The 22,651-nt window shown below is 48.9% G+C and overlaps 1 protein-coding gene across 6 annotated transcripts in view; it reads right to left on the reverse strand.

Annotated features, from left to right (window-relative positions):
- LOC126541744 (aquaporin-9-like) overlaps positions 1–19,812 on the reverse strand; it is a 76,689-nt gene extending 56,877 nt beyond the window's left edge. For 5 of the 6 annotated variants that reach the window (XM_050188659.3, XM_072286452.1, XM_050188661.3 and 2 more), the window contains exon 1: positions 19,412–19,812. In XM_050188659.3, coding sequence (XP_050044616.1) covers positions 19,412–19,477 — 66 coding nt within the window. In that variant the 5' untranslated portion in view covers positions 19,478–19,812. The remainder of the gene's footprint in view (positions 1–19,411) is intronic. The other variant, XM_050188660.3, reaches the window with a different exon arrangement.
- Between the last annotated feature and the right edge of the window lie 2,839 nt (positions 19,813–22,651).

Genomic DNA, 22,651 nt, shown 5'->3' on the forward strand with positions numbered 1-22,651 from the left:
AGGCGCCATCGACCGAAACCGGAACGATCTATAAAGGGCAAACGGGCGTGTCACATGTCTGGCTGTCGGCTGCTTCCGATTCCAGCGCCCAGTATCCCGCCGTCACATTCATCCTCCCTGTTGTTCCCTACGTGCCGACGCGGCCGCTTTTCGCGGATAGACAGCGGCAGCCTCGCCAACGGCGCGTTGGCGAGAGATGCACCCACAAGCGAATGCGAGGTCACCTTGGAGAGAATACGTGCCAGAACGGGGTGCTCCGTTCACAGGGACGGCGCAGCTGTGCCGACGGCACAGCAGCTGGAATTTCGACAGCTACTGACACATCGTGTCGTACAGACCGCAGGCGCACTGAACCAGCCTGATCATGCGCCGCCATAGGTACCTCCTAGGTACCACCAAGCATTTCCGACGCCAGGTGCTTGGATTTATCAGAAATATGAGACGACATTCTGAACGGCAAGATAACTTGACTCATCGCCCGCCTGCAGGTTCCACAAATGAAGCTTTTGCCGAGCCCTTGGCAATGCTAGAATGTAATGTTCCCGGTTTCCCGTTCGTATACGAGCTACCATGCTCGCTCATGCAAGACAGGTGCGGTTGTGCAGTTGCGGAATACGAACTTCCTTGTTTAGAGATAGGCGCTGCCATATCGCGTTAACACATGTTTAGCGCGACCCTCTAATTTCGCTTCATCCGTGATATGTACTGGTGTGTCGTCGCGGTGGATAGCTTTCACGTACGATACTCGTAGATGTAGAGGCCCTAAACATTTCGTCGTTACTTAGAAATATGTCGTGCAGTCACAACTTTATTTAGTGAAGAGCTGTCTCTGCTATGCAGACCGTGTTGGCGGGTGGGTGCTTTGCGCCAGACTTGAAATCCCTATATCTACAAGGGATCCCTGTATATATACGTTCATCGTGCGTGCGAGAGTGCCTACAGTACACTCACGAACGCTAAAGTGCAGCCGGATACCGCAGTGTTGCAGAATTCACGTAATATCAAACGCCGATATTGTCACGCCCATGCGAAGGAAACCACCAGAATGCGATTGTTATATATGACACTCTTCACTATACAACGAAGGTTGCGATATGTATAGGTCCGCTTCAGATGCAGGGGATTGTCGTCCAGACCACACTGACGAATAACAAGACGCCTACGAAAGCGTTTTGAACTAACATTACAAATGACCTTCCCGCCTTCCATTGGCGTAAGCACGTTTCCTGGTCAGAGATTCTCATGCGTTTATCTGGGTTATAAAACCGCTGCTGAGAAGCGCGTGAACGGAGCCTAAATAGGTAAGGTATAACCAAGCGAATCGGGTTGCACTGGAGGTTCCAGCGTTCTAACTTTGGCACAAAGTAGACGAAGACGGTACAATCACGACAAACTGAGTGTTACTTACACATGGGCAGCACACGTACACGTAGTCTCGTAAATTTGCTCGCGCCAACTGCAGCTTATAGCACGACGTCCCGGGTTCGATTGCCGGCCGCTGCGGCCACATTCCGATAGGGGCGGTATCCAAAACGCTCGTATACCACAGCTTAGATGCACGTTAAACAAACACATAAGTTATACAATACATACTACATATACAATATATACTAATATATGTATACAATACATATCTGTATATACAAATATACAAGTCGCATTCGCATTTACGTGACATAAGTTTACGTTATAAACTTGATTCTTCATCTCGTATACTCTTTCTGCCCTCTTTTCGTCATCTACTGTCTTTCCTCCCAGTAGTCCGGGGAGAGTTGAGATGTCCATCGTAGTAACGCGACACAAATGCGTATCGCGCGCGGCTACCGCTTTCGTTTTCTCACGCGGCGTGCGCTAATGCGCACTATAGACTGCTTCTGTTGGGCTGGCTTGCGCGGCGTCTTCCGCTGCCTCGACGCTATCTGCTGGCCTGTGACACCGCAGATCGCGTGGCGACCTTGACAGTTTGTTCCCCCTTGCCGCGGGTTGGGGTCCGGAGTGCGTGCCATGGCTGCGGACCTGCAGCTGTCTGCTATCAAGAAGTTGTGCCGCGTTGCTTGGCGCGGGGAGCGCGGGTCTATTTTGGGCGGGCCACGCCGCGTTCGTTCGGAGGCTGACGCGACCGCCGGCCATTTCCACGGGAGGAAGAGAAAAACGCTCGACCGCTCAATCGGAGCGCTGGCGCTTAGAGAACGTGGGAAATGTCCGCAAAACACAGAGCCAAGGGCTTAGCGACAACGGTATACGTGACACCGTCGACCCCTGTAGTGTCACGGCACATTACGGCCGCCGCCCATGACGCCAATCAATCGAGCGCGTCGCACGCGTTCGTTCAGCACAATGCGTTGGCGGGCTAGTTGGTGCGAATCCATGAATACTTTGTGTTTAGCGCAAAACAACAGACACAAGACCTGCCCAGTCGTCTGTTTTGTGTCTGTTGTTTTGCGCTAAACAAAGTATTCATGCACGCGTTCGTATTCGCTACGCACGCAGACCGCGCGCGTTTCCGAATTGTTTTGTTAACCTTCGGCCCCTGGTGCGGAATTGCGTAAAGCTCAATTGAAGACAATGCAAATGGCTTGCGTCGGACACCAGGACACCAGCTTGGTACAGTTACGCCTTCTGCCGCTACCGTGTGAACAGCCTACGGAGGATTGCGAGCTTAAGCAACGTTTGTTTTCTCTTTCTTTAGCAAAGCTATATGCAGAGAACACGTACAGACCAAAGCTCTGTCTTCAAAGTACACTAGCCTAAAAACAACAAAAACAGATACGTCGGCTTTTCTATAGTCTCCGCAGAGTGTTTACTTACGGGCATTGTCTAACAAACGCAATGACACAGTTACACCTTTGTGTTCCTGATCGAATGGGCACTTCACATCATGTTCGAAGCGTTCTTACAAACTAGCCTATAGGTTTTGTTTTCTGTTCCTTTGCCACTTATATGCGATTTACAAGGTCCCTCGTCCCTGCTTCCAAAGCGGCAAGCTTAGTTTTCGTCGTGCACAATTTAACCTGAAACTAATGGTGTCAATGTTTTCTTAGAATATGAAAACTTTCATCGCACCAGCGGTGTCACGATGTGCTGGCAATTCTTAGGAAAGCTTTTCGCTTTTAGGTAAGCCTATATACTGAGGAGCGCGACGCCTGTTTCCGCCCAAATTTTACAAGTTGTCGCCACTGACCAATTTAAAGAACAGTTGACTTCGTACAAAGCAGGTATCGTTTTTTAGACTATCCTGTGTTTAGTTGTTTTTATGCTACCCTGTGTACATCCTTCCTTCGTCCTCGGTAGCGCAGACTCGTGAAAATAGCCATAACTTCCACATGAAAAGGCAGTCGACGTTCGCCATATACGCCACATGTTTCCATTGCCAAGGCCGAAAAACAGCAACGCACGTTTAATATCATGAAATCGGAGCGGAGAGAGACTTCGTGTGCTGAGGTCCCAGCGGAACGAATCGTGTTCCAACCCCAAGGCTCTACGAATGAATCTGCGCTCTAGCGTCACATAGATTACTTTTAAAATGTGGCAGTTGAAGGTCACGCTGATACGCTAGAGAAATAGGACGTCCTTGATCGCCGCCGCAGAACTGCCTGCCATTCCATGCCTTTGTGAACATTACCTTCCTCGTATACATAGTGTATGGCCTTCGTTGCATCACACTTTCCTGACAACAATGTTATAAACTTACCAGCCAACAGTTGTCTCCTGGAAATGAGTTCCCTGTGAGCTGAAGTAAAATTAATACTTTATATTGTGTTAAGCTATTAAAAGTGTTTCTTCACTAATACTTTCACAGAATCATTTATGTTATTTGTGTAGCACTATTCTTTGTGTACCGTTTCATAAAGTCGTGTAATTTGCCCGATTGTGTCGAAGACGTCGCGATGGTCAAGGTGCCTTGACGCGGCTTTTACCCCGTCTTACACGGCACATCTTGTGCGTCTGTAGAGTACTTGCTGCGGCAAATGAGCTCAAATTCACACAGACGGTTGTTGTTTCATTCGAACAAAGAGATAATCTCGAGCGTGGCGTCATTCCAAGAACGAGACGAGCACGACAAACGTTGACCGAAAACATATACTGGATAAGGAAAAAAAAAGAACATAAGAAATAAAGCGAGTGGAGGTAGAGCAGAAAGCGGAAGAACCCGATTAGACCCCTAGCTCTTGTCTGAAGAAAGTACGAGATTACGGTGATATTGTTACGTAGGAAGACGCAGACGAAAAGCTATGTACAAATATATTTACAAGGAAAATACGCTGCGCTTGGCCAAGAGGCAACAGCCCGCGCTAGCTTCTAATCGTCGTCGTCGTCTTCACACTGCTGGCCTTTCGTGATCGCGCATATTGTGCCGTAGCACTACCCCCGGCTGCAAAAGCGCCGTCCCGGAGCGACTAAAGATCGGACTCGGAAGCAGTGTAGTAGGCCTTGAGCCTACTGACGTGTACGACATCACTAGATGCCACAGGAGAGGACGAGGTTGAGGCCACAGGAGCAATTTCGTAAGTCACAGGCGTCACCTGGCGCAGCACGCGGTAGGGCCCTGTGTATCGCGAAAGGAGCTTCTCTGAAAGTCCGACGTGACGAGAGGGCGACCACAGGAGCACGAGCGCACCAGGTGAAAACTGTACGTCACGATGGCGGGCGTTGTACTGACACTGCTGAGTGGTCTGTGAGGCCGTCAGTCGAGCACGGGCAAGCTGGCGTGCATGGTCAGCGAGGGCGATGGCGTCGCGCGCATACTCGCTTGTTGAGACCGCAGCAGGAGGAAGTGCCGTGTCTAGGGGCAAGGTAGGTTCGCGACCGTACAGTAGATAAAAGGGAGAAAATCCGGCGGTGTCGTGCCGGGAAGAATTGTACGCAAATGTTACGTAAGGAAGGGCAATGTCCCAGTCGTGGTGGTCCTTGGAAACGTACTTGGCCAGCATATCGGTAAGAGTACGGTTTAACCGCTCTGTCAGGCCATTGGTTTGAGGATGGTATGAAGTAGTCAGTTTGTGTTGAATGGAGCAGGAACGCACAATGTCAGCGATAACTTTCGAGAGGAAGTTTCGACCACGGTCAGTAAGCAGCTGTCGCGGGGCGCCATGAAGCAAGATAATGTCACGCAAGAGAAAGTCCGCGACGTCAGTGGCGCAGCTGGTAGGGAGAGCCCGAGTGATAGCGTATCGGGTGGCGTAATCAGTCGCGACGGCTACCCATTTGTTCCCAGAAGATGACGTGGGAAAGGGACCGAGCAGGTCTAATCCAACACGAAAGAACGGTTCCACAGGGACGGTGATCGGCTGGAGATGACCGGCAGGTAGCACCTGAGGTGTCTTCCGACGCTGGCAGGGATCACAGGCAGCAACATAGCGTCGAACGGAGCGAGCGAGACCAGGCCAATAGAAGCGGCGGCGGACGCGGTCGTACGTGCGGGTTACCCCAAGATGTCCTGAAGTGGGTGCGTCATGCATCTCAAAGAGCACAGTCTGTCGTAGCTGTTTTGGCACGACAAGAAGAAGGTCAGAGCCGTCAGGGAGGAAGTTCCTTCGATACAGAATGCCACCCTGGAGGACATATCGGCGAACGGATGCGTCGGTAGGTGTAGAGCGCAGACGCTCGATAAGTGCTCGCAGCGATAGGTCTCGGTACTGCTCATCGGCGATGTTACCGAAGGCAGAGACAGAGAAAATGCCGTTGGCGCTACTACTGTCGGCGTCGTCAGGCTCGTCGACCGGGTAGCGAGACAGGCAGTCAGCGTCCTTGTGTAGTCGGCCAGATTTATAGGTGACAGTATACGAATATTCTTGGAGGCGTAAGGCCCAGCGACCAAGTCTTCCTGTAGGATCTTTCAGTGAGCATAACCAGCAAAGCGCGTGATGGTCTGTGACAACGGAAAAGGATCGGCCATATAAGTATGGGCGGAATTTCGCAACCGCCCAAACTAGGGCCAGACACTCACGCTCAGTGATGGAATAGTTGCGCTCCGCGGGTGAGAGGAGCCTGCTGGCGTAAGCGATAACACGGTCGTGGCCACCCTGGCGTTGTGCCAGTACTGCTCCAATTCCGTGACCGCTGGCATCAGTACGGACTTCGGTAGGCGCAGAAGGATCGAAATGGGCCAAAACGGGAGGCGTTGTGAGAATGTCGATTAGATGAGAGAATGCAGAGGCCTCGTTATCGCCCCACTGGAAAGGAGCGTCTTTTTTCAAAAGGTCGGTTAGTGGTCGTGCTATGGCGGCGAAATTTCTCACGAAACGGCGGAAGTACGAACAAAGGCCGATGAAGCTGCGCACATCCTTGACACACTTCGGAACAGGGAAGTGCGTAACAGCATGGATCTTGCCTGGGTCCGGTTGCACTCCGTTCGCGTCAACGAGATGTCCAAGGACGGTAATCTGGCGACGGCCGAATTGGCACTTCGATGCGTTGAGTTGCAGACCGGCTCGCCGAAAAACGTCCAGGACTGCTGAGAGGCGCTCGAGGTGCGTAGCGAACGTTGGGGAGAATACGATAACGTCGTCCAAGTAGCACAGGCACGTGGACCATTTGAAACCGTGAAGAAGGGAGTCCATCATGCGTTCAAAAGTGGCAGGGGCGTTACATAGACCGAACGGCATCACTTTAAATTGATAAAGACCGTCGGGTGTGACAAAAGCAGTCTTCTCGCGGTCGAGATCGTCCACGGCAATCTGCCAGTAGCCGGAGCGAAGGTCAATAGAAGAGAAATAGCGAGCACCGTGGAGGCAGTCAAGGGCGTCATCAATCCGAGGTAGGGGATACACGTCCTTTTTGGTAACCCTGTTAAGGTGCCGATAATCCACGCAAAAGCGCCATGAGCCATCCTTCTTTTTGACCAGTACTACAGGTGACGCCCATGGACTATATGATGGTTCAATAATGTTCTTGGCAAGCATTTTGCGAACTTCTGCGTGAATAACTTGACGCTCAGCTGGTGACACTCGATACGGGCGGCGATGAATAGGAGGGGCATCGCCGGTATTAATGCGATGTTTGACAGCTGTAGTTTGGGCTAAAGGACGATCGTTAAAGTCAAAAATATCGTGGTAGGAAAACAGAACGCGGTAGAGTTCACGAGCGTGCTCGGAGGGCAAGTCGGGGGCAATCATTTTCCGTAAGTCAGCGATGGTACAATTTGCCGACTGCGATGGTAGAGGAGTATCGGATGAAGTGTCGTCTACTGCAATGGATGCTACTGAGTGATCCTCGAATGAACAAAGCTAGGCCAAAGACATCCCACGTGGCAGCACTTGTGTCGTCAAGCCAAAGTTGACCACTGGCAGGCAGACGCAATTCGCCGTAATAGATAAAACTGTATGGGGTACTGTGATCCCATGTGTAAGGAGGACGTCTTGCACAGGAGCCGCGATGTAGTGACCGTCGGGGACTGGTGGGGATGACACTAGGTCAACGTAGGTCAGTGCCGAAGGTGGCAAGCGAACGAAGTCGGCGGAACTGAGGCGACTGGGGTGTGGTTCAGCAGGATCCAGAACAGGCAGGTCAAGGCGGAGAGTACTGGCGGAACAATCGATGAGAGCAGAATGTGCGGAAAGGAAGTCTAAGCCGAGGATGATGTCGTGGGGACAGTGGGCGATGACTGTGAATAGCACGATTGTTGAGCGATCGGCGAAGGAGACGCGGGCGGTACACATACCAATTACGGGGGCTGTTCCGCCATCGGCGACACGGACAACAGGCGTCGTGGCGGGCGTGATAATTTTCTTGAGCCGGTTACGAAGGTCAGCGCTCATTACGGACAAATGCGCCCCAGTGTCTATGAGAGCAGACACAGAAACACCGTCGACTTGCACGTCAAGAAGGTTCAGATGAGTGGGCAAAGTCAGTAGAGGATTTGGCGGCGTAGGGAGCAATGCAGCGTCACCTCGAGGCGCTGCATCGTCTAGTTTTCCGGCTGGGAGCGGCGTCCGAAGGGAGTCGGCGAATAGGAGCGACGGGGCTGGGGAGAGCGAGATTGTCGTCGTTGGGGCGAAGGCGAACGAGAATAGGGGCGGTTCGTTGCAGGAGAATCAGTGGCGGCATTATCGGAGCGTGCGGCATAGGGACGAGAAGGGCCACCTGAGGGGCGAGAGTAGGCAGTATAAGTAGGCCGGCTCGGGGAACTCCAGCGACTACGACAGTGCCGAGAAATGTGCCCGATTCGATGGCAGTGGAAACAAATAGGCTTGTCGTCAGCAGTGCGCCATTCAGATGGGTTGCGGAAACGTGGTGGGTAAGAAGATGCGGGACGGGGCGAAATCGAAGAAGCCGGGCGGGTATTAGGGCGATGGGCCGAGCAGATGGTGTGAAGACCCATGTTTTCAAACTCCTGGCGGACAACTGCCTGGATCAGTGAGACCGTGACTGCAGATGTGTTGGTGGGACTGGAGTCGAAGGCAGCCGGATAGGCGGCCTCGATCTCACGCCGGACGATCCTGGTAACATCGGCAGTGTTGTTGGGACGAGGAGCGTCGGCACAGGAAGATGTCGCTGGGGTGTTGGGCAGACGGGCAAACTGCTGGTCAATACGTCGGCTTTTGGCGAGTTCCAGGCGGCGGCACTCTCTTATAACAGCATCCACCGTCGCTACGTTGTTGCAAACGAGCAAGTTGAAGGCGTCATCGGCAATGCCTTTGAGGATGTGGGAAACCTTGTCTGACTCAGTCATGTGGGTGTCAACTTTGCGGCACAGAGCCAAGACGTCCTGAATGTACGTGACATAGGGCTCTGTTGACGTCTGCACACGGCCGGAAAGCGCCTTCTGCGCGGCAAGTTGTTGACCGTAGGGGTTGCCGAACAAGTCTCGAAGCTGTGTCTTAAGTGAATCCCAACTGGTGAGCTCATCTTCGTGCGTGCGATACCAAACTCGAGGTGTGCCACCGAGGTAAAAGACTACGTTGGCGAGCATAATAGTAGGGTCCCACCGGTTATTGCGGCTGACGTGTTCATACAGGCTGATCCAGTCATCGACGTCTTCCCCATCTTGGCCCGAGAATACGCCAGGATCACGGGGAGCGGGGAGAGTGATGTAGGTCGTCGAAGTGGCAGCAGGTGTCGGAGCCGGCGGAGTCGGGTTGTCGTCGCCGGGAGCCATGAAGGAAGGCTCGACGTACCGTCCACTGCGAAGCTCCGTGACGAGGTACAGGGAACGTCCACCTCCACCAGATATGTTACGTAGGAAGACGCAGACGAAAAGCTATGTACAAATATATTTACAAGGAAAATACGCTGCGCTTGGCCAAGAGGCAACAGCCCGCGCTAGCTTCTAATCGTCGTCGTCGTCTTCACACTGCTGGCCTTTCGTGATCGCGCATATTGTGCCGTAGCAATATTATCGCTGCTTCTCATACAGCGCTAAAGTATTGTTGAAGGTTTATGTTGCCTAATGGGCTTCCCGACTGATGAGTGGCTAGTGATTTCACAACAAGCGCTCGCACAGAGAAACTTTTCATTTCCGTACATGGTGCAACTAACAACCGCCGCATTTAATGGAAAATGTGTTATAGGTCAGCTGTAAGGAAATTTGTTAAAAGACGGCTAGTATGTGTCACCAAAGAAACTGTGTTGAAGCCGAGATGTCAGCATCCACACATATTTCTAATTACCATTGTTCCAGATTGTCCCGCAGCAGACGACAGACGCCAGTAGCGGTGTGCCGCACAGATACACAGTAAAGCGAATATGACGTGAATTCCAGAATCTCACGAACACGGGTTGTGTGGTGGGAGCTGCCCGTCGGTATCTTTTGGCTTTAAGGTGTGAAAGAACGCCTTGAAAGTGCAGCAGTTCACAGCATATAATATCTATGTGAAAGAGGCAGGAGGAAAATCTCGTTCGGGACAAGCCAAGTCTGGGTTTTGCGTCACTTCCAGTGAGCTTTACAGTAATATTATGGCAATAAGTGTGACAGGCTCAGTTTTCCAGTCGTTTTGAAGTCCGCCGGTGTTGGCGGTGACCTTTCACTGGAATCAGAGTGCTTTGCCAAGCTTTTATAAAGAAAAAACAGAAAGAAATCGCAGTGCCACGCAACGATTCGAACACCGTACTCACAGGTTGCCAGTCGACCACTCCGCCGATGCTAAAACAGAGTACTGCGCTGGCACAGTACTGTGCGTGGCTTCTCGAGCGCTCGGTGAAATGATTGGCTGTCGCCGCGCTCTACAGCTTATCTTTAGACCAGCGCCAATATAAACGAAGCCAGTGGCAAGACGCGAAGGGCAAGATGGTAAAGTGGAGGAAGAGTCATGTCTCTCTACTTTCTTCACTAGGGTTACTGTATATGCTACAAAAGTCGGCATATACAGTAACTCTGTTCTCCGTCACCGGGGAGTGCCAACTACACAAACGAAGTCTAGCCGGACGAGAGGCATGACTGACTAAAGTGGTCTTTTCGAAAAGAGATTGCTCGAGCCCGTATGTGAATGTTTACTCGAAACGATACCGCGTAAAACAGTGCAAGACTCACTGCGCATAATATTGCGCTATAGCTATCGCGTCACTGCTTCCAACTATGTGTGCAACAGCACCTTTAGTCTTACCACTATGGGTATGACAAAAATAATTTTTTACGCGCTTCTGGTAAAAGCGTTCGCATGCACTTCACACGCAAAATATTGCGCTGAGCCTTCTCTCACACTCCCACTACAGACATTCTTCTACGCTGGCGAAGTTTCGCTGAGGTTGACCTTTCAATCATATCCGTGCGTTCCAAAACGGAATGCATTATCTCGGCACACGCAGTGCACGTGATTCTCTGTTTACGAACCACATCAAACCGATCGCAAACGCAACGTCAATCGCCAAACATTCCCCGAAGCGCCAATGAATAATGGGAACGACAGTTGGGAAAACAGTGGTTGGAAAAAGAAAAAGAATTTAAGCTTTACAGAGTGTACGCTATCCGTTATAATTCTGCAATCCTAGGATCACGAGGCATGTTCAAAATTCACAGTACTATCACCCCATCCATCTTATGGCGGCAACGCTGATGACGCCGGGGAAATATATTTGTACTGAACTGATCCGAAACTTGGAAGCGAGCACGTGCTTTCGTGGAGAAGAATTTCGGAGCAGGCAGTAGACTGCGCATACTTACAGTTGTCTTTAGCTACTTCTGTTAAGTTATGTGGTTTAACTTCCTGAAGCAGCATACGTACTATATATGGGAGGCGCCGTAGTGTGGTGCTGCTGCATAATTTCGAGCCCCTGGTGTTCTTTAACATTCTCCGAAAACACGGTGCACGATCATGTTATTTTTTTCGCCGCCATCGGAATTAATGCGGCCGCCACTGCCGGGGATCGAACCGGAGACTTCGTTCTCAGCAGCACGACGCCTTAGCCACATCGGCGGATTTTACCACAACCTGCTTCTGGGGTGATGAAAATGGGTCGTAACCGAGCGACGAGCACTTTTCGCTTTGACTCGGATGTTCGCTGTTGTCTTGGGCATCGTTACGTAAGTCCCGAGGTTCGCTGAACAGCGCCCCCCCTCCTTGCCCCCTGCCCTTCGGGCCTCCCACAATTTTGGCAACCAGCTCTAGTCGGCCAGTGAGCGGTGCCAAAAGACAAACCTCTCTGCTCTAATCTGATTGATACGAAAAAAAGAAAGACAGACACCAAGAACAATATAAAGTGCCCATGAAAGAGAACACGAGCCAAAATATTGCTGTAAGAGCAGCTTCTGAGCTGGCAGTGCAGCAGCCAAGACTGGGTCGTCGTGAAAGCAGCTCACGCAAGAGTCCTGTGCGAAAGGCAGATTACCTATTGTGGAGAGACTGCGAGGGTTTTTCTTTTTTTAATCTTCATCTCGCTTGGTGCAAAGCCCTAAAAAGTCTCTCCACCAACGATATGCGCATTACTCGAGCGGCGCCTGCCATAATTCAAGTCTTGGTCAACCAGGCGTCGGCTTAACCGTTCGGTCGACACGGACACCGCTATGCGTTACACGATCCCGGCAGTGGAAACGGCAAAAAACATAAGCCTCTGTGGTTCGCTGTTTTCCACCTGGTTAGGCTGACCATTAGGGTCAGTGTGAAGGGATGGTCGCGCATCGTCAGGCGTCATTCGCTTGCGCAGGTCAATGAAAAAAAAAAAAAAGAGGAAAAAAATTTTTCACGGAGTCGGTACGACACAGATGCGCAGAGTGTAAGCACGTCATTTGTAGACGTTAAACCTTGAATGATCACCCTTTTCTTTCGCTGCCGAGAGCGAAGATAGCACCGTTTCGGCGCGTGTGCTCTGAGCTCTTCAGAAACGCATCGTTTACGACGGCATGCAACGTATACTTCTCGCTAAACGGAGTCCCACATTAAACAAAACAAAGAACTTGAACGGCACGCTCGCTTCCTCCCTTCTCCCATCTGTCAGCCAATGCAGAGCCAGAGCAGAAGGGCGATGGAAGAGAGCGAAGTAGCTTCCATAAACTTCGACCACGAACTCCTTTGCTGCGCTGTGAGCCGAAAGATCTTGCTGCGTTCCACTCTTCCAGTGTGTGTGAAGTGATTTTAGAAAAGGAAACGGAAGAGATGAGTGCAGCACTGTCTATTGCGGCCTAAGCGGTCCGTTCACCTCTCCCCAAGTTGCCTTCTGCCGTGCCCACGTGCTGCGCTTACTAACCCGCTGACGCCCTTCTGGCGTCCTCCAACACATATGCCTCCTCGCGAGCAATTTCCTCTCCGAGCGAGTAATATCCCCGGTTCCACTTGGAGCGAAGGGAAATAAGGGAGAGTACCCGGCCTGCCTGTGTTGGCTTGCGGTTGTCATGCCAACGAGGACTCGCTTCGACCTGCCCCTCTGCATACGTCACAGGCGACGTAGAGGGCTCGCAATGTTTGCGGGCGCGCGCAGCCGCCTGGTGACGTAACGGCATTGATCGCCCGCGGCTGACGACACTGACCCTGCGCAGACACAGAGTGCACGTGCGTGTCTGCTTTTAGCAGACCCACCAACGCAACGTGCCGGCCGGCACGTTGAAAGCGGTGAGCAGACGGCGACGCGAAACGACGCCGGTGACCCACATTTGGCGGCCCCTCGTGGGGCGCAGCTTGGCTCGTGGCGACAGGCGCGAAGAAAACACTCAGACCACCAGCCCGCGTATATATAAACACGGGGCCCGCGCTAGTGCCTAGTCCGCGCCCTGGGTTAGTCGGACTTGGTTTGATGCGCGCTAGAGGCACGGTGTTCCCAGCTAAGGTTTTCGGGATATAACAGTGAACATCGAATGGCAGAGACCGTGCTCGCGGGCGCATACCTATTGCTTTGCGAGAGGAAATATGTTTGACCTTGCCTGCTCTTTTCCTTTCACAGTCGTATTCGATATGGATGCCAGAACCGGGAAGACCAACAACTTGAAGGGGTTTTAACCATTGTAACTGCTTCCGTAGGGGCCCCCTGCAACTTCATGCGCAGGCGTCTGCAAACGCTATGTTATATAAAACTTGAAAAGAGCTTAAAGAGCTACGAGGTTCAAGATAAATACGTAGAGCGCCAAATAATTGAAGGTTTCTTCCGCAGGCTCAGATGGAGATGATAATATATTAACCCTGTCAATCGTCAACCATTAGCGTTATTTACCGTGAGGCACAGCTCTATGGCAGAAAGAGAAATTTTAGTGTATCCAGCTCGCTGCATGATTCGTTTGCCAATCGTCACACTGGCAGCCGAGCCACGCCGAGAGTTACTTGCGGTGCCGCTTCGCCTAAGAAGTGCCGGTGGATGATGGAAAAATGCATGTTCTTCTAAATACATCTTCACAGCTGTCGGTAAAGTTATTTTTGTTTGGAGAAATGCCATGGAGCTTCAGTGAAGAGGTGATAAAGAATATAGAGAAGCTGCGCATAAGCGTTTCTCCTATCTTTGTTTTCTTCTTTTTTTTCAAATTTGCATTTTGGGCAGCCGACTGTATTATTTCAGCGAGGCTTGAATGCGGGATATATAGTTGCAGCATAACTTAGCGGAATCCATGCACTGCAGGTGTAGAAGGAAGCGAACAAGGAGCACAGTGACGGAGGAAAGCGTTCTGCTTTGTTCTCGTGGTCTGTACGTCTGCTCGTTTAATTTAGTTTCTACCTCTGCAGCGGCACGATTAAGAAAACTACCACACGAAAAACGAAGATGGTCATGGAAGATCCCATGAATGCTCACTGAAATGGGAAAATAGCTTGCATGACTCTGCCGCGTGGTTTTGAGGACGTGTACGGGCATTGCGCCTATCGATTTTCCCGCGTGGTTATGACGAAACCGATTTCATTCTTGCGTCGGGGTCTCGCCCTGCACTCTTGACGAGTCCATCAACCGAGTAAAGCTCAAGGAGTGCGCACGCTAGAAGCAATTACGTCGTAAATGAAGTGTTTTCGAGAGCATCGCCAGAGCGTTTGGGACTCCTGTTTACCACTTGGTTGCATGATCATCGGCTAGCTATCAAATGTAGTAGCAAAGCGAGACTCACTACCTTTTATTATAAGGGGGATCCTTTTGTTTTGGAAACACAGACTATCGTCTGCAGGTATTAGTGGCAGCCAATAAAACGGTGCCCGTGGTCGTACGAGGTGATGAGCCGCAGCGGGACGAGAACCGCATTAGACAAGCAATGACTTTCATAGCGGCCTTCACGAAGGTCTTCTCGGCGGCACAACAAGGATATTTACCACGTTGAAGCAACTTCGCCTCATTGATAATGTCGAAACTTCGTCTTCACACGCACGTAATCATATTAAGTTTTGCGGTAACCTCTCGAACAGTACATTGCCATGACCTAGGTAGAATTCGGTCATAAATGGTCTTGACCATGTCTGGACAATATATATATATATATAGGCGTGACTTGTACGAGAAATACTTGCAGTGTTATTGCGTTTGTAGGGACGAACTATTCGCATAAACCCCACGTCGCCTTTATCTATAGTTCTGAAATTATCCTTCGGAATTCATTGACACAGCGTCTATGCCTGACGGCAGTGGCCGCGTTTTCAAGAAGGAAATATATATATTGGAAGAGAGGTAACAGAACAAAGGTCCTCCCGTGATACATTACGCTTTGTTGCTATTTTGCTACTGTTAGAATGCAGCTGGATGTTCTGCTTAATTGTCATCCGCCGGGCCGACCGTCCCCGATACTAGTGGCTGCTCTGGGAAGCTAATAATTATTCAGAATAGTGTCATCGCTCTATTGTTACCTACACAGCTGGATGACATCTGCGTGGATGACATCCGGTAACGTCAACTGTAGAGCGGCGGTGAGCTAAAACGTTCTAATCAAGAAGGACGAAAAGAAACATTAAAAAACATTTTTTTTAGAGGGTTAAAGGGGAGGCTACAATGAATCTGGGAAATGATGGGCGCTATATATCGGGAAGAATGTGATTAACTGTCACTACCGTGAATTGTTTATCTCAGCACATCTGCGGTTTATTTATTTGTTTGTTTGTTTGTTTGTTTGTTTGTCTGTTTGTTCGTTTGTTTACGTTCAGTCACTGTCAGAACGTGCCAGCCACGGCGGTAGTTCAAACCCGTGACCTAACTAACCCACGCTCAGCAACAGAGCGCCACAGTGGGTGAGCAACCGCGGGGGGTTCGTGGAACAGAGCGTCGGTGTTGACCATGTGCCCAGTCCAGGACGGTTACATTTCGTCTCTCTCTCAAACTGACCGGTTCACACCGTTTGCCATCGTCCTTGGTCTTGGCGGCGACCTCGGCCCTCGTTTTATATCGCCAGTATCGGCCAATCCGCAATCAAGTTCTAATCCTCAGTACGAAATCCCCCTCCGCGACAGTCTCCTTAAAGGGCACATGGTCTTGCGTGAGAGCAGCGCTAATCCAATCCAGCGCGGTTCGTTCACTGAGTAGACTTAAGCTGGCAGTCGCGCTGTTCTCCAGAAAGCAGGAATGGAAAAAGAAGACAGTGGGTAAAAGGGAGGGGGGTGGGCGGTGCAAGGATGAGTGTTGCGTTGGCGTCACAGTATAGGAAAACTTGGCGCACTCGTCGACGCCGGCAGTGGCGGCTTAGCTGTCATTTATAAACGCGGTGCCGCCCTTCAATTGACCTTGAGGGGGCCCAGCTGGGGTCGATCCGAAGATTCTGCCAAGACGCCCCTTGAGCTCGCATGAGTCGCACAATGAGCGTCAATGTGACCTAATTGCTGTATAGGACCTAAAGACGCGAGCTCAAGCTTACTAACCCCGGCACGGGCGCACGTTCTTGAGGCGGCGAGCTCGTTAAACGCAAAACAAAAGCCAAGCTCCACGCATATATCGTTCAGTTGCTGAACCGAGCGCCTCAGAGGTTGCGAGGAACAATTATGTGGCGATGTGCGATTAATCGCCGCACACAATAGGGGGCTGAGCCCCGGTTAGCGAACGATGATAGTATGCGATACGGCCTCTGCGCTATCATCATCAGCCTATTTTTTTTTTTTATGTTCACTGCAGGGCGAAAGTCTCTCCCTGCAATCTCCGATTACCCCTATCTTGGGCTTGCTGATTCCAACTTGCGCCTGCAAATTTCCTAATTTCATCACCCCACCTAATTTTCCGCCATCTTCAACTGCGTTTTCCTTCTCTTGGCACCCATTCGGTAATTCTAACGGTTCACCGATTACCTACACTACGCATTACAGAGCCTGCCTAGTTCATTTTTTTTCTCTTTATGTCAACTGAAATATCGGCAACCCCCGTTTGCTCTTTGATCCACACCGTTCTCTTCCTGTCTCCGCTATATACATCAGTATGTATAGGGATGAGCTATCTGGAAATATTAGAAATAACGTTACCAAAAGTTAGCGTACTATATCCAACCTACTTGCGTACGCAAGTGCTGAAGTTGAGCATGGGTTATGTTGACGGGAATTGTTGCTGGTGCTCTGACGCCTTGCCTTACAGGTGTCGTAACCAGTCAGTTTGCAGCGGCTTGACGAGCTGAAGACATACATGGAACGCTGCTCAACGCGCTACCTTGAGGGAGTGTAGAACACTCCCCCCCCTCCCCCCCTCCCCCCCTTTCTTTGTGACACAGTCAAGCATGCATCAGGTGCTAACTATCTTCGCGGTTCCCTGGGACGTTACAATTTATTCCGCTGGTTCGGTCTTGTCTTTAGGGTTCAGAAAATTCTACATCCAAGGCTGTCGTTTTTTTTTAAATTTTGTTACCAGTGGTAAGCATTGACGTTTACTAGTGAATAGGCTAGCATTATGATAACTCTTGAGAAACGAGCACTTGAGAGAAACCGAGGCGCTTCTGAGAATCTCTCTCTGGTTAATGACTGAAAGAGCATTGTTCCCGGCACCTTAGCCTTTACCGTTGATATTTTTTTTCAATATAGTTAGAAAATGCTTCAGAAACTTTACGTCTAGCATTCCAAAATGCCTTCTTCCTACGGCCGAGGTCTGAGTAGGGGGCGGGGGTATTTGCATTAACGTGTTGTGACGTTCACTAATGATTTATCATTGTGTCTCCTGGAATACAAGTGTTCTAGAGATTCTCGGATGAGTTCACGAGACCGTCCGGCGGTTCAGTAAACGTTGCTTGCCCGTCGTAGCACTTACAACGCAGGTTGCTTTTGCTATTCTGTGATTTTAGTTTTGTTTGTGTCAGAAATTTCACATTGCAACCTTTCTTTTCTTTATTTTACTTTTCTTCTTATTTATTCTTTACTGGTTCCAGGCTTGAAGTTCGTTAATGATCAGCACATATACTGGAATACAAGCGGGTTTCCGAGAATTTCTGTGCATCAGCTGTATGCATATCGTCCATGTCGGAGTATTTCCATCAGAAGGTTTTCTGTTTCTTGTTATATTTCTTGCCTTAACTTCTGAAATTTGAAATCAAATCCTTCGAAAAACTCTCTTCTTTCTCCTCCAGAAATAAGGAATGTTGAAATTTGAGAGTCACGTAATCATCGTGTATCTCCCGGCAGACAACGGATATCAACAGAGATTTCTTTTTTCGTCCATACACATACATGATTTTCAGTTTTTACTGTCTTTCTTTAACTGTCGTCGTTTAGGGTAAAGTAATGTGTACAGTGCAAGAACGTTCTCAATAGAAAAATGATTACAGAGGAATACGATGCAGTGCAAAAAACCAGTTTCCCGCCACAACGCGATAAGGATGCATATCTAAAAAGGGGATAAAGAAAATAACACCATGGTATATAAATTAACCTTTACAAATGTCTTAAGGTTAGGTGGTGGGAGATACGTGAAATCTACCTCTGCACGTAAATTGTGGGGTCAGGGGCAGCAAAGTGAGATGATAATTCTCACCGTCAGCAACCTTATCAACTAAAATCTATATTAATGACAATTTTGGTGACTGCAGTAAGCGGCCATGTTTGTATTGGAATCTTAGAGGCAGTCGTGTCCCTGCACAGTTTCATTTGGTGGAATTCTTCTAGCATGCCCGCGTTCCGAGATATTCCGCCTGCAAATTTTCATCTCAGTTCGCATACCCGTATTACGCTCGCAATACTTTCAGGATCGGCGCAAAGCACATATTCCCGGTGTGACGCAGCTATTGCATCACACCCCGGACGCGTAGCTTATGTTTTAATTTTAATTTCAATTTAATAAACCTGGAAAGCAGAATTTTGATCAACCCGTATATGGCCCACCCCCATTTAAATATGTGCATATTCCTCGGTAATGACGAATCCAAGACACGGATGTTCCTTTCAGGAGTTCTACAACTCATCGTCAATACAATATGCAAGACGCGCGCAAGTTCTTATTTCAACGCAGCTTACAGAAGAAGTAACGCTGGAAGCATTAACGCAGGTACCGGTTCCATTACGTAATATTGCCTCAGCTTTGTCCTGATTAGTTTTCACACAGCGCTGTCAAAGTTTTACAAAGGTATCGTCAAGTTAAAGAAAAGCGACCGCGGTCACCAGAAACATAAAGGATGCATAAATATAATATCTCCTTCCGTATGTCGATGCAATCTCTGATACAATAAATACAATTAAATTTTAACTCGCAAACGTCGCAATTTCAGCTGCGATAGGCGAAGGCGATTTCGTGAGGGTGCCGAGCCCACTACGACTGCGCGTCCCCTGCACTGACCTTGAGCTATCGAGCAGGCAGGTGAATCTTTCTTACAGGTATGTCCGACCTCTATGCCTGACTTGTACGCCTGCCGAGTATGCCTTACGAGTAACGCCAAAGCGCGAGAAACCACAAAACAGTTCCTGAACACGCTACGCCCCCCTAAATTCTCCGAAGCAAGAATCGAAGTTTAGTTTATGAGTCGAGTCGCTAATAATGCGAATAAGAAAAAAAAAAGAACGAATTAATTGAGGTGACAGCTCAAGCCTCCTGTTGCATCCTGCGCTCCGGCACGGCGTGACGCTGTCATTCGCGGCAGGTTATGTGTAGATAGCCACGATCGAAGAGAGAGGCGAGTAGCGCAACTTACAATCAGCACCAGCGTTCCGAGGAACTCGTTGATGAGTTGCCGCACTAGCAGGTTCTCGATCTTCATCTTGGAGTGTGTCGTCGAGCTCTCACGACCTATCTGTCAAGACGATCCGAACCGCGCGGCCTCCCAAGTGCTTCACCGGTGACGGGCTTCCCTGCAGTGACGACAGCGTCAAGCCGGTCCTCACCGTCGAGCATCAGCACTGACGAGCATCGCTGCTGTGCAGCTGCCGTCCGCCTCCCTCGCCGATACAGCCGACGATATTTTCTTTCTTTTCTTCCTCTCCTTTCGGAACGGTGTCGCCGGCACAGGCTCGGGCTCGAGACCTCACGCGAGACCCTAGCTCGAGGCCAGCTTGATGATGCCAGCAGCTTCTCCCGGCTTCTGCGATGGGGCTGCAGCATTTTTATACGCGCCGGCTTGCCGAGCGAAACGGTTGGAGGCGCTTTCGGTTTTGTTTTCTTAGACTCCCACTTACTGCAGCAGATGGCGCCACCATCCCATAAAACCAGATTGAAAGGCGAGTGCGTAGCGTTTACCTTTCGACAGATTCCTCTAGAGGGGGTTAAGATCGGTAACGGTAATAGAATGGGTACAGTGGCCTATTCCAGCCACTGTAGAATGGGTAAAAGCAAGGAGGAAAGAAAGGAGCCCTCAGCTCTGTCACGTGCACATGTAGGGCGGGCGGGTGTTTTGAAGAGAAAGTGTGCACCTCCGCTTGAACCACCGCGTCTGAATGACGCTCAAAGGCGCTCGATAGGGCGCTCAAAGCCACAAAGGCAGAGGAGTTGGTCGCCGCGTTCAGTGCCGCCAATTGAAATATTGCAGTGGAGATAAATCAAATGAAATTGTTTGTTTGCCATCCTGTACATTTACAGATGGAGGGACCGTAGATAAAAAGCTGTCCTTCAACAACTTGACGTGTCCACAATCCCTGTTTTCTGCAGGGAGGCAGCATAACATATGCGCACATACATATACATACATATATATAGCTGTATGCATAGCTTCAGTGACATGTTACTCACTCACACTTTGCTTCATGTCAACAAAGAAATGCGATAACACAGATACATAACGCTACCAGATATTACATCGAAACCGTATACATCAGTTTCAGTTCCTTGGATGATGACGTGCAAAGATCAAATCGGACCGAATTATAGTAATTTAACAGTGTTGGTATTACGTATTTAAGGCATTGTTCCCCATAGTTTGAACGTGGTGTTGGTACTAACCAATCCTCAAAGTGTCTTGTAACGTAATTTGTAGATTTTCTCTCAAGTTGGGCTAGAGTACGCAGGTTGCTGATATTTCGATGGATTTCCAGTTTATATACATGACTCAGACGATATCGATAGAGATTGTGAGCTGGGATCACACCAGAATTATTAAAGAAGGTTATTGTCGATGCTGTGTAGGAAGCGTTATATGCGTGGCGGAGATACTTCTTTTGTAACAGGTGAATATGTTCTAGATTGGTGTATGTTGTGTTACCCCATAATAATTGGCAATAGTTTAAATGTGATTGGAAAAGTGAATTGTACAGCAAGAGTTTAATACGCGTGGAAAGAATGTATACAGCAGTTATTCTACTTACTTTGCTTAGAACGTGTTTGACGTGATTGTCCCAAGACATGTTCGCTGAAAAGAAGACACCCAGACATTTGAAAGTCTCGACTATTTCAATAGTCCTTGAGTTTAATACAATATCTTGATGGGGAGGTATTTGCTTGTTTTTCGGTCTGAATATAACTGCTTTTGTTTTGTTTGCATTTATCTTCATTAAATTCACTCTCGACCATTCCTCGAGAGTGAAAGCGGTGCAAGGCCCACCTGGCTAGCAAGATCTTAAGGCAAGTTATGTAATGCAGTTTCGTAACTGAAATGCATTGGGCATACTTGAAGAGGATGCCCAATGCATTCTATGTAAACAACGTAAAAGTCGGTTTCATGCCGGGAAGTGCTCTAGAATTGCTAAAAAAAAAAGACAGAAACAAGACAGTCAGCCTTCGGAATTTGAAAGCAGCGATGAAGATGAACATAAGCTTACAGATGAAAAAGCTCAGATGGGTCAAAGTTACTAAACTAGCAGATTGCCACCATGAAACAAATGTTTGCCCGAGTTTTAGGACTCCTGGAAGGCTTTGAAAAGAAAGTAGATCGACAATGTGCAACAACAGAGGCAATAGAAAAGTCAATGGAAATGCTGGCTTCAAAATATGATGAACTTGTGGATAAAACGCGGAATCAGGGATTAACAATAGAAAAGGTGAACGAAACATCAGAAGAGCTGGCCAAAAAATTGTCTTCTAAGGACGCTGAAATTGCACAGCTAAAGGAAAGTCTAGATAGCGTTGAACGGTATTCCACGCGAAAAAACATTGAAATACATGGAATACCAAAAAGCTCCAGAACAAGATTTGCACCGAATACTTACGGACTTGAGCAGAAGGCTCGCAATACAGGCACCAGCAAAACAATCACTCGAAGCCACCCACAGAAACAAAGCTGGAAAAGATAAAATTCCGCTAATGATTGTCAGGTTCACTGACCAAGCCACTCGAGACCTTTAGCTATCCAAGAGAACCACCCTCCGGGGTGATAAGATTTTCATAAATGAAAACTTGACGCGAAATAAAAAAAAAGTTATTTTGGCAATGTCGAAGCCTTGCAAACCTGAAGAACTACAAGTTTGTCTGGACGCGGAACGGTAAAATCTTTGCTAGAAAAGTGGAATGTGCTTTAGTGATTAAAGTTGATACAGAGAATGATTTGAAAAAGAACGAGTCATTCGCTGAATGGGACAAAAACATCCAGAATGCAATCGCTGAAGATGGACTTAGCCAAGAAATTAGCATACTGCACATAAACATACGAAGCATAAGAAAACACTGGAATCAGTTATGTGTTTACTTGTCGCGAAATGTGGTTACTGACGTGATCGTTTTAACAGAAGTAAATCTGGATGCAACCAGACAGACTTGCTATCACTTGGACGATTATCAAAAATACGCGTTATGTCGAGAGAACAGAAGAGGCGGAGTGTTCATCGTTGTTAAATACGCATGAATATGCTCTAGGATTGATGTTAACTTTCAAAATACAGAAGTTATAACGCTATCTATTAACAAAAGAGAAGTTACATACATATTGTGTGGCATTTACAGGCGACCAAGCAAGGATATTAATATGTTTTTGAATGAATTGAGCCATTTCCTTCAACAGCATATGAAT

This window comes from Dermacentor andersoni, chromosome 2 (genome assembly GCF_023375885.2).
Source record: "Dermacentor andersoni chromosome 2, qqDerAnde1_hic_scaffold, whole genome shotgun sequence".
Lineage (NCBI taxonomy): Eukaryota > Metazoa > Arthropoda > Arachnida > Ixodida > Ixodidae > Dermacentor > Dermacentor andersoni.